Source organism: Myotis davidii, unplaced genomic scaffold, assembly GCF_000327345.1.
Source record: "Myotis davidii unplaced genomic scaffold, ASM32734v1 scaffold1703, whole genome shotgun sequence".
Classification (NCBI taxonomy): domain Eukaryota; kingdom Metazoa; phylum Chordata; class Mammalia; order Chiroptera; family Vespertilionidae; genus Myotis; species Myotis davidii.
In genome coordinates this window covers 398,059-415,626 of record NW_006293780.1, presented here as the reverse complement: position 1 = coordinate 415,626, position 17,568 = coordinate 398,059, and the positions used below count along the sequence as shown (strand labels likewise).

Below are 17,568 nucleotides of genomic sequence, written 5' to 3'. Positions count from 1 at the left end.
GCGGTTTATTTTTAAATTTGTGGAAGGTAAGGGAGAAAGCATAATTTTGAGTGGCTTCCATTGGGAATACTTTAGAAAAGATGGAAACATCGTAATAGGAGGTGATCTTTCAACTTTGGAAGCTGATTCTTTTATTTATATCCAGGATTAGTCTACCTCCCTGTACTCCTTTCTTCATAGAATATTGTATTTCTATGTAATGAACCCAAAACAAAAAACTTTAATTAGAAAAATTAAATACAAACTTGCCTTCCCTGTCATTTTTCAACAGCTTTATTTAGATACTAGAGGCCCAGTGCACAAAATTCATGCACTTTGGCAGGGGGGAGGGGTGTTCCTCAACTCAGCCTGCGCCTAACCTCAGTCTGGGAGCCCTCAGGGGACGCAGAGGTGGGAAAGTCTCCCACCACCGCCACTAAGCTCGCCAGCCATGAGCCCAGCTTCTCAGCTGAGTGGCGCTTCCAAACTACTTTTTTAGAGATAAATATACCACAAACTTACATTTTGCGGCTTTAAAAGGATACTTTTTTTAAAATTGATTTTTAGAGGAAGAAAGAGAGAAACAGTGGTTTGTTGTTCTACTCATCCATGCATTCATTGATTGATTCTTGTATGTTCCTTGACTAGGGATTGAACCCACAACCTTAGCATCTCTGAACGATGCTCTAACTCAGGGGTCCTCAAACTTTTTAAACGGGGGGGCCAATTCACTGTCCCTCAGACCGTTGGAGGGCCAGACTATAGTTTAAAAAACAACTATGAACAAATTCCTATGCACACTGCACATATCTTATTTTGAAGTAAAAAAACAAAGCGGGAACAAATACAATATTTGTAATTGCCTGTGGCCCGCGGGCCGTAGCTCTGAACCATGTTAGAGGACTGGATTTTCTATTAATAACATTAAAAGTTTCCCTTAAGGACTCTGTCCATGGCGTCCTCCTCATTCACTTCAACTTGCACCAATCCCTCCTACCTTGAAAAGTCTACAGCAGTTTTTCTCCATCTCAGGGTCAGGTTGCCCCTTAACCACATACTCTTATATTTTTATGTATTAAAAAACCAGTATTCTTCTAGAACTGTGAGTTTTTTATGTTATGTGAATTTTACCTCAATAAAAAAAAAATATACGACTACCCAAAAAAAGCATATTTGCTGTTTATTTTTAAATTTGTGGAAGGTAAGGGAGAAAGCATAATTTTGAGTGGCTTCCATTGGGAATACTTTAGAAAAGATGGAAACATCGTAATAGGAGGTGATCTTTCAACTTTGGAAGCTGATTCTTTTATTTATATCCAGGATTAGTCTACCTCCCTGTACTCCTTTCTTCATAGAATATTGTATTTCTATGTAATGAACCCAAAACAAAAAACTTTAATTAGAAAAATTAAATACAAACTTGCCTTCCCTGTCATTTTTCAACAGCTTTATTTAGATACTAGAGGCCCAGTGCACAAAATTCATGCACTTTGGCAGGGGGGAGGTGTTCCTCGGCAGGGGGGAGGGGTGTTCCTCAACTCAGCCTGCGCCTAACCTCAGTCTGGGAGCCCTCAGGGGACGCAGAGGTGGGAAAGTCTCCCACCACCGCCACTAAGCTCGCCAGCCATGAGCCCAGCTTCTCAGCTGAGTGGCGCTTCCAAAGTGGGAGCACACTGACCACCAGGGGGCTGCTCCTGCATTGAGCATCTGCCCCTGGTGGTCAGTGCGCATCATAGAGACGGATTGTTCCACCATCAGGCCAAAAACAGCTCTTCAACATCCTGGTTTGCAAGAGGGAGCAGACCAGGCCAAGGGACCCCACTGATGCATAATCGGGGCCAGGGAGGGATGCAGGAGATTGGCCAGCCAAGGAAGGACTGCGGGAGGGCTCCAGGGCATGTCTAACCCGTCATGTTCAGTCCCAATTGGCCAGACCCCAGCAGGAAGCTAACCTACCGATCAGAGCATCTGCCCCATGGTGGTCAATGCACATCATAGTGAGCGGTGGAACTCCCGTCTCCCAGTCGAACGACCACCCGAGGGGACAATTTGCATATTAGGCTTTTATTATATAGGATAACTAATAAAAGGTATTAAAAAGTATCCAAGTAACCTGTCTTCAAACCTTCTTATGTATCTCTTTAATACACTACTATTCAAGTACTAGGGAACAAAAGCAGTCTTCCCATTTGATTTCATTTATTTCTCTGTGGCCTGCAAAAGCCTTTAGCAATTCTAAGATTTGAAATTTTTAATAAAACAGCCATTACTATTAGTTTGGGACATTTTTGTAATGCCAGTATACAGTCTATCTCCCTTGCCTGCAGATTATGTATTTGCAAATTCACCTACTTGCCAAAATGTATTTGCATTCCCCAAATCAGTACTCTTAACACTTTCATGGGCATTTGCAGACGTGTGCGGAGTGACAAAAAATTTGAGTCTCCTGATGCATATGTTCTCACCTTAATTTGAAACAAGATGATGCTTTGCCTTCTTGATTCTGCTCTCATATTGTAAACATGTCCTTTCACAGTGTATTTAGTGCCATGTTTTTTGCATTCTTAACGAGGTTTGGGGGTAATCTCACTGTTTAAAATGGCCTCCAAGTGTAACGCTTAGTGCTGTCTAATGTTCCTAAGCACACGAAGGCTGTGATATGCCTCACAGAGATAATGTGTGTTAGATAAGCTTTGTTCAGGTATGAGTTATCTATTGGCCATGAGTTCAGTGTTAATGAATCAACATATATGTTACTAAGGTTTCTTTAAACAAACACACACAAGACAAAGTCATATCTTGATCAGTTGGCAAAAATGTAACCAGAGGCTCCCTGGAACCTACCCCTGTGTTTCCCTTAGGAGCAGTGATTCAGTGTTCACAGCGGCTTTATAGAACACTAGAGGCACGTTGCATGAAATTCGTGCATGGGTGGGGGTCCCTAGGCCTGGCTGGCGATCAGAGCCGGGCCATTTGGGGCCGAAGGCACCTGTAGTATTGGGAGAGGAGGCAACTGTCTCCGGGCCGGGTGCAGAAGGAATGGATGCCAACGCCACCACCACGCAGTTCCCTGCCTACCACCCTCTTCCTTCCTGCAGCGGGCTGATTGGGGTCTGCTGGCTGCGGGGAGGGACAGGGCACGGGAGATTGGCCACAGGCCCCAAGGAGGGAGCCAGCCCTCAGCCCCCCTGGGAAAGGGGCTGTGTCCGCTGCCACCCACCCCAGTTTCCTGCCCCAGCCCAGGGCCCAAAGGCCCCGGCGGGGTCGGGAGAGGAGGTGACAGTCGCCGGGCTGGAGGCTGAAGGAACAGACGCCTAATGCCAATGCCGTCACTGCATGGTTCCCCGCTTCCTCCTCCCCCCTCCCACCCCACTTCCCTCACTGCCCTGCTGCCACCACGGAGGGTGGGTGGCGGGCAGATCAGGACTTGCCGGCTTGGGGGAGGACAGGATGCAGGTGGTTGGCCACCAGCCCTGAGGAGGAAGCCGGCCCTTGGCCCCCTCTTGGAAAGGGGCTGCACCCACCACCACCCACTCCCATCCCAACCTAGGGCGTTGCCCTGATCGGGTAATTGGGGCCTGCCAGCGGGGGGGAAGGGACTGTGGGAGGTTGGCCGGCTGGGGGAGGTTGGCTGTGGGAGCACACCGACCACTGGGGACAGTTCCTGCATTGAGTGTCTGCCCCTGGTGGTCAGTGTGCGTTATAAGGACTGGTCATTCTGACCCCTCTCCTCTAGGACCCCTTGGGGTATGTCCGCCTGCTGGCTTAGGCCCGATCCCTCTTGTAGTCCGGGACCCCTTGCTCCTTACTGCCCGCCTGCAGCAGAGGCGGGAGAGGCTCCCACAACTGCTGCTATGCTCTCCAGCCATGAGCCTGGCTCCTGCATTGAGCATCTAGCCCCTGGTGTTCAATGCATGTCATAGCAACCAGTCATTCCACTGTTCGGTCGATTTGCATATTAGGGTTTTATTATATAGGACTCGAGGCCCGATGCACGAAATTCATACAAGAGTATGCCTTCCTTCCCCTGGCTGCCAGCACCGGCTTCCCTCTGGCACCGGGACCTGGGCTTCCCTCTGGCCACCAGCAGTCGTCCGGAAGGACATCTGGTCTAATTAGCATATTACGCTTTTATTGTTATAGTTTGCCAGGTAATAAGAATTGGGTGTATGTCATGTTACATAATCATTATAGCCATAGATTTTTTTATTTTGTGTTTTTTTCATTGACATAAGATTGGTAATGCCATATTTATGTGGGGCAGGTAATGACCATCCTTGATAAAATTCCCTTAAAGTAGTAGCTTTCAGCCCTGGTCAGGTTGGTTGGAGTGTCGTCCCATACACTGGAAGGTTGCAGGTTCAGTTGAGGCACTTACTGATCAATGTTTCTCTCTCCCATCCTCTCTCTCTCTCTCCTCTCTCTCTTTTTTTAAAACAAAACAGAAAGCCTGTTCATAGGGTGCCACCAAAGTTAAATGAAGAAGTCTGTAGCTTAAAGCCTTTGAGACCAAATAAGCCCTCCACAAAAAAAAAGTTTTCTGATTGGGTTAGAATGTCAGGCTCTTTTACAGGAATGAGAAGGAAGCTAAGCAAACCAGTTACACTTTATTTTAGTCACCCTCATAGATTAGGGTTTTGACCTTACCTGTTACATATTTGGGAGTTTAAAGTAAGATTCCATTTGAAAACACTACTAAAGAAAAAAGTTTTTTTTTTTGAAAAAAGCAATGCCTTGTATAAGTATGAAGGCAGATCATAGCAAGGCAAGAACAAAAACCTTTTTCACACACTTGTGGCAATTTTATTTCACACAACTGCAGTAAAAGCTTAACTTCTCAAAAACAATCTCTTTACCTACCTATCTATCACATGATTTAAAGGAAATACCAGTTAGCCTACAGACTTTGCAACATACCTGGCATTTATATTCGTGAATAATAAAGATCTTTTTAAAAAAAAATACATTTTATTGATTTCTTACAGAGAGGAAGGGAGAGGGATAGAGAGTCAGAAACATCGATGAGAGAGAAACATCGATCAGCTGCCTCCTGCACACCCCCCACTGGGGATGTGCCCGCAGCCAAGGTACATGCCCTTGACTGGAATCGAACCTGTGACCCTTGAGTCCACAGGCCGACGTTCAATCCACTGAGCCAAACCAGCCAGGGCTAAAGATCTCCTTTTAAAAAAAAATACACCCCCTAGATTAAAGACATGATTAAAGATTCCCAACATTTATGTAAATTTTTCTCACCTCAGTATTGTAAGCATGTAAATCTTACATGTATGTAAGCATGGTAAATCTTCCCCTTTTACTAATACCCAATAAAGAATACCTTTATTCTCTGGTCTGAACAATGGAAATATACATGTTAGAGATTAAAGGGTTCACTTATATGCAGGAACATTCCCATTTTATGGAAATTTGAGAGACTAGCAAAGAATTTTAGAGTGTACCTTATTTTGCTGCCAGGAGATTAATATCTTTTTAAGTTGCTTTTAAACAAATGGTAGCCTAATGAGTATACCATTAACCTACAGTGACCAGAAGTAGCACTTGCTCTACAGTGTCCTTATTGTACTAAAATCTGGTCACAAAAGTGAGAAAGCTTAAGAAAAAGCCCTCAGTCAAACTAGATTTTAATAGGTTATCATCTTTTCCTTTGAGTTAGTGTACAGAAAAAAAATCCTATTTTGTAGTGCAGGAAAGTCATAAAAGAATGTTATACTGTTGACACCATGCTTTTTTTCTCTGTCAGAACATTTTTATTAACTAAACTTCATAAAATATAAATATAATTTGCCTTGCCAGTGTGACTCAGCAGTTAAGCGTCAACCCAGGAACCAAGAGGTCACTGGTTTGATTCCTGGACAGGGCACATGCCCAGGTAGTGGGTTCAATCCCCAGTGGAGGCCAATCGATGATGTTCCTCTCTCAGATCAATGATGTTTCTCTATCATCAATGTTTCCATCTCTCTATCCCTCTCCCTTCCTCTCTCTCTAAAAATCAATAAAAACATTAAAAAAAACATAAGTTATAACCCTTTTTAAAACAGGTGTACTGAAATATAAAGAATGGTACTGAAAATATACTAGAGAAGAAAGCCTTCTGAAAATTCGGATTTGGTTGGAGACTTTTCATTTTCTGTCTCACAGAACCAAACTTACTGAGTGGCACTGCTCATAGTGTGAACAAAAGAGGTGTGAAAAGACGAGACCTGGACATTGAAGAGCTTCGAGAGATCCTTTCTTCTCTCTTACCTTTTGTTCGCGTTGAGCACATCTTACCTATAAACAGTGAAGTCCTAAGTGATGCAGTAAGTGTCTGTCTTCATTTATCCCTTTCATGAAAAGAAAATGTACTAAAATGTATAGGCTTATCTTTGTTTATCACTGTAAATAATTATACTAACAGATTGTGAAACTGAATTCATTGAAGTCAGAGACAGATGTCTGTTTTGTACTATATTATATCCCCCAATCCCTCATACCTGGCACACAGCACAAATAAATGTTTGGTGAATGAGAGTTGAATGTGTATATCATTGTTACTTTTGCAAGAGGATAGTTTCTTAGGGTTTAATTCAGCATTTGTCAGTGTAGATCAAGTATATTCTTATTAAAAAAGGAAAGGTTAGAAATTACCTTTGGGGAGACTCTTCAAGAACAGAAATAAATCAGAAAACAGGAGGAAAGGAGAATGAATGGTTCAGTGTAAAAAGACTGAATGAATCATATTATAATGGTATTTCAGTTAAAAATTAATGGAGCTGATTTTGTTAATTTTTTTAAAGTGAGTTTTTAAACTAATAGAATTGTTCAGATTAATGGATGGGAGGAGAAATATTACAAATATTAGTTCCTCATACATTGGTTTATAACTTTAAGGTAATGCTGTAAACACAATAGTTTTTTAAAGGTCCCTAAAAAGAACATAATTAAGGATGGATAACTCTTCCAGAATGTAAAGTACATTTTAAAAGTCTAATTATAATCTCTGATGCTAGCATAACAGGCAAGACAAATAGCCTAGAAAAAGATCCTAATTAATAAAAGAATTAAACATAGTAAATGAGCTATCACAAATCAGTGTGGTGCTAGACTAACTGATGAATGGGGAAGGGAGGACATTTGTTTAAAGTTAAATCCTCATTTCATTTGCACAGAAAATTAATTCCTGTTAGATTGAAGAATTAAATATTAAATTGAAACATGGAAAACTAGAAGAAAACAAATATTTATGGAATCTCTGATTAGAAAAATGTGCAGTCTCATTAGTAATCACATACCCCAAAGAAAGCAAAATAAAACAGTAAGTTATCATTTTTTCACCTATTAGGTCAGTAATTTTTGAAATAATATTACTATCCCATAGGAGAAGTATAGCTGGTACATTGATAACATTGTCATTAAATACTTGGAATTAGTCTAAATATCTAAGAACAGGGAAAATAAGTAAATTATAGTACAACTACGCAACAGAATAGTTTGCTGTCCTGAACAGTGGTTATAATTACTAATAGCACATCATGAAAAATGCTGATAATGGAATATAATTTTAGAAAGAAGGATATAAAATGTGTATTTTATGTATTCTAGAATGCAGTTACGTTAAAATTTATTTGAAAAAAGGAAATATAGCAACATTATTATAGTTGTAATAGGTTAGAGTTAGGAGTTTTTAAATACCACCTACTGCTAATTTTATTAGTTAAGAATAATTTTAACTAATGCAGCAATTAGACATTTATTAATGTTTAACAAGAATAAGATTGGAGAAACAGTGTTTGGTTTTGTTTAAAATCTGAGACTCAAACCGATTTGAACCCTGAATTTAACTTAGAAAAATATTTTAGAACTTTGGTTTAGTAGACTGAGAAAAAATATATTGATACTCTTAATTCCATGGCTATCACGTAAGTCCCCACCCAGGAAAAGTTTGCTAATAATAGCTGACAACCGGAAGTTCTAAGCACTGTACCAAACCCATTTTACCCTCACAGCCACTTTATGTGCTGTGGGTACTTGTTTTATATTCTCCTAGCATAGATGAGGAAACAACAGAGCTACCACAGTTAGTTGTGTGGTGTCCCATCTCCAGGTCCATCTAGGAGCCCTTAAAGTGAGGCCCAGGTAAAAGGAGATGTCATGGTCACAAGGTTGTTAAATGGGAAGTTAAGGTTTGAGCCAAGTCTGCCTTCCCCTAGAGTCACTGCCCCTAAGCACATGTACTACTGCCTCTATCCTTGTACTGTAGATACTAGCTCTCTAGTTCTTGATTTGTCTTGCGGGGAGGGAACTAAGTTGGGGATGGAATCAGTTCCTAGATGAGCAAGGAAAAAAATAATAATTGGTTTCATTAAGAATTTTGAAAGTTCAACTCGTTACATTTTTTAATTAATATAGCTCTTGTTTCAAAAACCTCATTCCTCTGTTTAGAGAAAAAATGGGAAATTATACTACCTTTTATTTCCAAGTCCTTTAAATATTATTAAACATTTGAAGTATTTTTAAATTTTACATACATTCCTAAATTTTTATACAAATGGTAGTTTGAACTTTTTGATTTGTAGGTATAATTATTTTTATGTTAGTATTGTAGTACTACACAAATACCTTTATAAAAAATAATTTTTTTCAAGATGAAAAGAGGCTTGATTAGTACTCCTCCATCAGATATGCTTCCTACATCAGAAGGTGGAAAGTCAAATGCCTGGTTACGGCAAAAAAATGCTGGAATATATGTTCGTCCTCGACTCTTCTCTCCCTATGTGGAGGAAGCAAAGGTAATGAAAAAGATTTTCAGACATTAAATCACTGTATTATAAACTGTAAGCACAAAGTATTTATTGTGGCATTATTTAAATATTTGGAAATGGCCTATATGTCCAATAATCAGAAAGTAAACATAAATTCTAGTTTGACTGCTCAGTAGAATACTTTTCTGAAATGTTTAATTATCAAGCATATTTTAGGTCATGTTAAATTGCATTTTACATTTCTCTCATTTTAGTTTTCTTGTAAAATGGTAACTTGAAAGGTTTTTGGGTTTTTTTTATTGAAGTGGTTGTCAGTATTTTGTAATCTTCAGCATGGGAAAATGTCCTGCAAGAAGATTGCACACACTGTGTCTTCCTTCATAAAGTAAAGAATTGCCATCATTTCTTGTAACACATTTCTGTAACACATTCCATCTGACTGCTGGAATTTGTGTTTAGTTTATAATAAGAGTACATACTAAGAAAACATTTCAGGTCTATTAAGCAAATAGTGGGCATTATGACTATTATAACAATTCTTCTAGAAAGTATGGTAATGTAAAAATGAAATACTGTAATTTTTATTAGATGTATTCAGCCAGAAGAAGTTTGGAGTGGCCTTTTGAGAAACAGCCAATCTTTGAAAGTCAGAAATCACCATTAAGCTTTATGAAATAAAGTAAGAGGCAAAACAGTGTGTGTTTGGATATAGAATTATTTATCTTGTTTTTATTATTTGAGTTCCTAGTTTAAGATACATGAAAGGATTTGTGAGTTTATTTTGTTGCTTAAGTTAATAATCTACCTCTTATCGACTGATTGACATTTCAAATAATTCTAAAACAGAGAAAAAGCAGAATGGTTGTGCCTGGTCTTTTTAAAATAAATTCAGTACTCAGATTCACTGAAGCAACTGAGGCCTTTACAAAAGGTTGAGTCTGGGGATAAATGGTCTGTAATAAACTAGATCTACCCTCCATTCTGCTTTGTCTCAAAAAGTAAGCTCATCACTAGTCCTCCTGGAACTTCCATTTCTCAGATTGCTGTACCCATACATAAGTAGATAATTGCCCCAATAAAGGTAGAAAATGTTTATATTTATATCATTTTGATTGGTTTAGTGAAATAGATTAATCTAAAACTAATTTTTAGAAACTGAGTTTATTTATACACCTATTCAATTTATTTTTTAAGTATATTTTCATTGATTTCAGAGAGGAAGGAAGAGGGAGAGAGAGATAAAAACATCAATGATGAGAGAGAATCATTGATCGGCTGCCTCCTGCACGCCCCCCTACTGGGAATCGAGTCCGCAATCCCGGCATGTGCCTTTGACCGGAATGGAACCTGGGACCCTTCAGTCCGCAGGCTAATGCTCTATCCACAGAGCCAAACCAGCTAGGGCTAGACCTATTCATATTCAATTAGTATCAGTTCTTAATATTTTATCTTTTGAGCACTTTTTAAAAATTGATTTTTAGAGAGAAAGGAAGGGGAAGGGAGAAAAAAACATTGATGTGAGAGCGGAACATTGATCAGCTGCCTCCTGCACGCCCCTACGGGGGATCAAACCCGAAACCCAGGCATGTGCTCTGACCGGGAATCAGCAACCTTTTTGGTGCACGGGACAACGCCCAGCCAATTGAGCCATTGAGCCAGGGCTTTTTTTTTATCTGATGTTTAGCACATGTATACATGTTTTCTTTTCTTTTTTTTTACATATGTTTTTTTGATTTTTTTACAGAGAGAAGGGGAGAGGGATAGAGAGTTAGAAACATCGATGAGAGAGAAACATCGATCAGCTGCCTCTTGCACGCCCCCTACTGGGGATGTGCCCGAAACCAAGGTACATGCCCTTGACTGGAATCGAACCTGGGACCCTTGAGTCCGCAGGCTGATGCTCTATCTGCTGAGCCAAACCAGTTAGGGCTACATGTTTTCTTTATAGTAACTTTATGTGTAATTTACTTCTGATTAATTTTATATCCTTCCTGTAAATTTTAAATACTTCAATTGAAAGGAAACTTTTCAGAAGTGGTTATTTTTTTTTTTCAAAGATACTCCAAAAGATCATTTAAAAATTAAAGAGGTAGGGGTACTTTCTCCTTTCACCACTAATGATAAACTTCATACACTGGAAGCAATGAAGTAATTCCCTTTTTATATGATGAAAGTAATAATATGTGATTTAACAGAGATGAAGGGTTTACTAATTCTATTAATACTGAATTGTTCTTTCAGTCAGTGCTAGATGAGATGATGGTGGAACAAACAGATCTTGTGCGTTTACGAATGGTTAGAATGTCCAATGTGCCAGACACACTTTACATGGTCAGTAATGCCGTACCACAGTGCTGTCACATGATCAGCCACCAGCAGATCAGCAGTAACCAATCAAGCCCTCCTTCGGTGGTAGCCAATGAGATTCCAGGTAAGGCCATAACGTGTTTTAGGCATTTATACTTAAACTAGAGGCCCAGTGCACAAAATTTGTGCACTGGTAGGGTCCCTAGTGGCTGCTGGCCAGATACTCCCTCCCTTCCCCTGGCCGCCCCCGCCCCCTGGTTGAACTCCTAGACAACCTCCCAGTTGAGGGGACAATTTGCATACTATCCTTTTATTATATAGGATAATCTGATCTTTTTGTAAACCTTTTACATGTGGTAATTCTCTCCCGATCCAATACCCAGTATGCATTGTTCTCTTCAAAGTAGAAATGCCTCCCTGGCTGGTTTGACTCAGCGGTTAGAGCAGCAGCCCTCAGACCCAAAGGTTGCATGTTCTATTCCCAGCCAAGGGATGTTCAATCCCCAGCCAAGGGCACGTTACCTCGGTTGCAGGTTCATCCCCAGTTCCTGTCCAGGCACCTGTAGGAGGCAGCCAACCACTCAATGTGTCTCTCTCATGTCAGTGTTTCTCTCTCTCTCTCTCTCTCTTTCTCTCCCTCCCCCTCCCCCCTTTCCTCCTTCCCTTGTCTCTAAAAAAATCAATGGAAAAAATATCCTCAGGTGAGGGTTTAAAAAAAGAAAGAATACATATTTATAAGCTAAGTTTTTTGTTTTGAATTTTATTTTATAGTAATAGGTATATACAGTTTTCAGTTTCACCCAGGGTTTCTCAACCTTGGTCCTCTTGACAGTTAGGGCTGGATAATTCTTTGTTGTGGGGCTGTCCTGTGCATTGTGGGGTGTTCGGCAGCATCCCTACCCTGGGCTCACTAGATGCCAGTAGCACACACGTACACACATTCCTTTGTAAGCCTTAGGAAACATTTTTCTGTTTCTAGATATTGCCAAATGCACACTGTGGGGCAAGACCTCCTACTCCTGAGACCACTGATTTACAGGAATTTAGATAGTTCATCACCATAGGGTATTTCTCACATTTTAAGCCCCATTGGGGTTAGTATTATAAACTTGTATCTTTGAGTCTGCTTATGTCTCCCAAAAATGTGATCACCATTGGTTTACTGAAGATCCAGTTTCCCAAGATCTGGTCTGTGAATTTTATTGTAGTGTAGGTTTACCTCATACAACTCTGAGGAAAGTGGCCATAGGTAGAGGTGTAACTGTCAATGTCCAAAAACTTCTGAACATCAGTTAATGTTTATTTTAACCAAAGGGGCCTAATGTCATTTTCTAATATAAGGAAATCAACAGTGCAGATGGGGTAAGGAATTTATAATTCTTGCCAATTACTATTGCAAGATTTATTAAAAACCATCAAACTATAGCATTTTTGGAAATGGCACCATTTGTTTTCTGTTTGCAAATGTCAGTTTCAATTAAGGATAAATAAAAGACATAATACAACTTTTTTTTTAATGGTTGTATTGATTGTTTGTTTGTTTGTTTTAGAGAAAGGGAGAGGGATAGAGACATCATTAATCAGCTGTTTCCTGCACACCTCTTACTGGAGGTCAAACCTGAAACTGGGCTTGTGTCCTGACCAGCAACCAGGAATCGAACTGTGACCTCTTGGTTCCTGGGTTGACACTCAACCACTGAGCCACATCAGCCTGGCCATAATGACAACAATATATATACGTGTGTGTGTGTGTGTGTGTGTGTGTTGGTTGTTTCTGAGAGAGAGGGAGGGAGAGAGAGAGAGAGAGAGAGAAAGAGAGAGAGAGAGAGAGAGAGAGGAGAGAGAGAACAAAAAATGATGAAAGAGAATCATTGATCGGGTGCCTCCTGCACCCCCTATTGGAAACCATATAATAAATATAATCCCTTGACCGGAATCGAACCCAGGCCCCTTCAGTTCACAGGCTGCTCTATCCACTCAGCCAAACCAGCTAGGGCCATAGTGACAACTTGTAATTGAACCACATCTGATCTGTGGTTACCTTTTCAGTTTTGTCCACTACATGTTTATTTAAAGCAGTAGTTCTCAACCTTCTGGCCCTTTAAATACAGTTCCTCATGTGGTGGCCCAACCATAAAATTATTTTCGTTGCTACTTCATAACTGTAATGTTGCTAGTGTTATGAATCGTAATGTAAATATCTGATATGCAGGATGGTCTTAGGTGACCCCTGTGAAAGGGATGTTCCACCGCCAAGGAGTCGCGACCCACAGGTTGAGAACCGCTGGTTTAAAGTATACATTGGATTACAGTATTAAGAGAAATATTTCTGTAGCTGATTTGTGCAGATTTTGAAACTTTTATCAACTTGAGTTAATAATTGAACATAACAACATAATTTAATCTTAGAACTGAATCTCAAAAGCCCAAACGTATTCGCAATTAAATATGCTCAGAAAAATAAGACTTGTCTTTTGTTTAACTATTTTCTGTTGTTTAACCCTATTCTGGTGTTATCCTGATTCTAACTTGCTTACCATACTCTAATGCAATGGTTCTCAACCTGAGGGTCTCGACTCCTTTGGGGTTCAAACGACCCTTTCACAGGGATTTGATACAATTCAAATCCCTTATTGTGACATGCGTGGTCATGCAGGGTCATTCATTTCACAGGGGTCACCTAAATACATCCTGCATATCAGATATTTACCTTACGATTCATAACAGTAGCAACATTACAATTATGAAGTAGCAACGAAAATAATTTTATGGTTTGGGGTCACCACAACATGAGGAACTATATTAAAGGTTCGCGGCATTAGGAAGTTGAGAACCACTGCTCTAATGAAAGGCTATCTAGCTTATTGGCTCTTACCCTGGCTCTGCCACTTCGTTTATATCACTTTGGATACGCTATCTGCTTCCCTACAAATTCATTTCCTTATCTGCAAAATGGGGTTACCTCCTTCTAGGATTATTGTGAACACATAAGCAAGTACCACGAGTAATATGCTTAGGGGTTTGCCTGGCACAAAGCAGGAACTTTAAATAATAGTCAGTTTGGCTCATAATGTCTATGGACCTCGTTTCCTCTGCTGCAGTCTTAGTCCATGTTCCTAACCCGTGTTCCTGCCTCTAACCTCACTCACTCCCCTTCTGGACTTTATGCCAGGGCTCGGCAAAGTTTTTCTCTGAAATGCCAGATGGTAAATATTATAGGCTTGTGGGTTATGCAGTTTCTGTCACAGCTACTCAACTTTGTTCAACTCTGCTGTTGTAGGCCAAAAGCAGCCATAATACCTAAACAGATGGGTATGGTGTGTGCCAGTAAAACTTCATTTACAAAAAAGCCAACAAGCTTGATGTAGCCTACAGACCCTAGTTTGCCAACTCCTGCTTGACACTACTCTCAGAGTGCACTTACCTCATTACAGATCTGATCCTGTCATTCTCCTACACAAGATACAATTCAGATCCCTTATTGTGACATGCAGGGTCATTCATGATCTGCCCCATCCATCTTTCTAGCCCTCCTTAATGCTCTTCTTGCCTGCACTTTGGAATCCTGAGTTCTAGCCATGCCAACTCCTCGGGCTGCACTGTCTCTCATTTGCATGTTTTACACATGCCTGGTCCTTCTGCTCCGAAAGCCTTCACTCCATATTCTTTGCCTGCCTGGTTTTCTCTCATTCTTCATGACTACACTCAGGGGTTACCTTGTCTAGGCAGCCTTTCCTGCCTGCCTCCAGTCCAGGTTGAGGGTCCCTTCCTTCAAATCCTTTCAGTATCCTTTGCATAGTTCTCTCCATGACCATTTGTGGCCCTGTACTCTACTGGTTTACTTGGTTTACTTCACTAAAATCAGAGTTCTTTGAGGACGGGGAACACGTCTTTGTTCTGTGCACCCTAATACTTGAGCCCAATCCCTAGTGCATAGTCAGAACTCAAGCGTTATATGAAGCCCTAACTGGTTTGGCTCAGTGGATAGAGTGTCGGCCTTTGGACTAAAAGGTCCCAGGTTCGATTCTGGTCAAGGGCATGTACCTTGGTTGCGGGCACATCCCCAGTGGGAGGTGTGCAGGAGGCAGCTGATCGATGTTTCTCTCCCATCGATGTTTCTAACTCTCTATTCCTCTCCCTTCCTCTCTGTAAAAAATCAATAAAATATATATTTTTTTAAAAAAGAGTTATATGAATAAAAGTAAATACGTTTTTAAAACAGGAAATAGCCCTGGTCTGTGTTGTTCAGTGGTTGGAGCATTGACCACCCCTCCCCCCCACCAAGGGTCTTGGGTTCGATTCCCGGTCAAGAGTATACACCTGGGTTGCTGGTTTGATCCCCAGCCCCCATCAGGATTCGTGCATGAAGCAGCCAATTGATGTCTCTCTCTCACATCGATGTTTCTCTCTCTCCCTCTCTTCGTCTTTCCCTCTCCCTCTCTTCCCTCCCTCTGTTGTTGGCGGAGATCCTCAAGTGAGGATTAACAAAAAAAACACTTAGGAAATATCCTGATATTTAAAGAGAATTTCAAGTAGAATTATATTAGGCTGTGAACTAATATAGCTCAGATGCTGTTTGGTATTATCAAGAGCTTTGGGGCACAGTGAAATTGTAAAACCATAAAAAATAATTAGAAGTAGGCCTGTCTTGGTAACTCAGTTGGCTAGAGTGTTGTCCCCATACGCCAAAGTTGTGGGTTCATTTTCCAGTCAGGGCACATACAGGTATCGATCACTGAATGCATAAATAAGTGGAACAACAAATCGATGTTTCTCTCTCTCTCCTCTTTTCTCCCTCACTCCCTCTCTAAAATCAATAAATAAACTTTTAAAAATTAAAAATGTATACAGTACGAAGTTGCCAGAAAATTAAAATATTATCAAAAATGTATAAGAAGATTCTGATACAAAACACATGTTGTTTTCTTCTTGTGCCAATGGGTGGTCTTTTGTGTAGCTCAGGCATTTGTCTTCAAACGGTTTTCCTTCTTCCAGTTCCTCGTCTCCTCATTTTGAAAGACATGGTCAGACGTCTGCAGGAGCTCCGACACACCGAGCAGGTGCAGAGAGCCTACGCGCTGAACTGTGGGGAAGGTGCCACGGTCAGCTATGAAATCCAGATCCGAGTACTGAGAGAGTTTGGTCTTGCTGATGCTGCTGCAGAGCTCTTGCAGGTGGGAACTCACTACGCTGTTTCAAATATAAGGAGCCTGGGTCATTCCTTATTCTGGCGTATTGTAGACGTGGCAGGAGCTCTCACAGACGAGTCTTCTTCCTGATCCGTGCTTTTCACTTCCTCCATTGTGTTAGCTAACCTTGAGAGGCAGTGTGACAGCGTGCACGGAGCACAGGCTCTGGAGTGAGAACTGGGTCATATCATGGCTCTGCTGCTTACCTACCAGTTAATTGGAGCAGTTACTTAACCACTCTGAGTATCCGTTTCCTTGTGTGTCATGTGGATTGTTGTGAAGATAAGAGGTGCATTATTATAAAGCAACTTGTCTCATACGCAGTAAACATATAAATGGTGACTGCCAAAAGTTTGTGGTGCATATGTCCAACAGAAATGAAAGACCAAGTAGCAGATTCTGGCCCTCCACTGCTCTCCCTCCCCAGTTTGGTCACTAGACTCAGGTTTTGACCCTCTCATACTTAGAGTTCTCTTCTCCCCCTTATTAGAAGAAATGTTTTTATGATGGTTCAAACCTATAAGCACTGGAATCAAGAAATGAGTTGTTTAACTAGCAAGAAAAACTCTTCCCCTCTCCCCCTGCATCCTTACCCACAGGGGATACATTCCAAAACCCCCTAGTGGATGCCTAAAAACACGGATAGAACCAAGCAAACCCTATATATACTTTGTTTTTTCCTATACATATACATTGCAATGATAAAGTTAGGCACAGTAAGAGTTTCAATTTGCATACTATCCTTTTATTATATAGGATAATCTGATCTTTTTGTAAACCTTTTACATGTGGTAATTCTCTCCCGATCCAATACCCAGTATGCATTGTTCTCTTCAAAGTAGAAATGCCTCCCTGGCTGGTTTGACTCAGCGGTTAGAGCAGCAGCCCTCAGACCCAAAGGTTGCATGTTCAATTCCCAGCCAAGGGCACGTTACCTCGGTTGCAGGTTCATCCCCAGTTCCTGTCCAGGCACCTGTAGGAGGCAGCCAACCACTCAATGTGTCTCTCTCATGTCAGTGTTTCTCTCTCTCTCTCTCTCTCTTTCTCTCCCTCCCCCTCCCCCCTTTCCTCCTTCCCTTGTCTCTAAAAAAATCAATGGAAAAAATATCCTCAGGTGAGGGTTTAAAAAAAGAAAGAATACATATTTATAAGCTAAGTTTTTTGTTTTGAATTTTATTTTATAGTAATAGGTATATACAGTTTTCAGTTTCACCCAGGGTTTCTCAACCTTGGTCCTCTTGACAGTTAGGGCTGGATAATTCTTTGTTGTGGGGCTGTCCTGTGCATTGTGGGGTGTTCGGCAGCATCCCTACCCTGGGCTCACTAGATGC

General features: G+C 40.8%; 1 protein-coding gene across 4 annotated transcripts in view; it reads left to right on the top strand.

Moving 5' to 3' along the window:
- The window catches only part of BTBD7 (BTB (POZ) domain containing 7), a 78,435-nt gene that overhangs the window by 51,460 nt on the left and 9,407 nt on the right, over nucleotides 1-17,568 (top strand). Inside the window, exons 6-9 of one of the 4 annotated variants that reach the window (XM_006767615.2) lie at nucleotides 6,139-6,299; nucleotides 8,625-8,768; nucleotides 10,983-11,172; nucleotides 16,044-16,222. In XM_006767615.2, the coding sequence (XP_006767678.1) occupies nucleotides 6,139-6,299; nucleotides 8,625-8,768; nucleotides 10,983-11,172; nucleotides 16,044-16,222 (674 nt within the window). Of the gene's footprint in view, nucleotides 1-5,793; nucleotides 5,833-6,138; nucleotides 6,300-7,148; nucleotides 7,295-8,624; nucleotides 8,769-10,982; nucleotides 11,173-16,043; nucleotides 16,223-17,568 lie in introns of those variants that run through there. The other 3 variants (XR_001514534.1, XM_015566449.1, XM_015566450.1) reach the window with 3 other exon arrangements.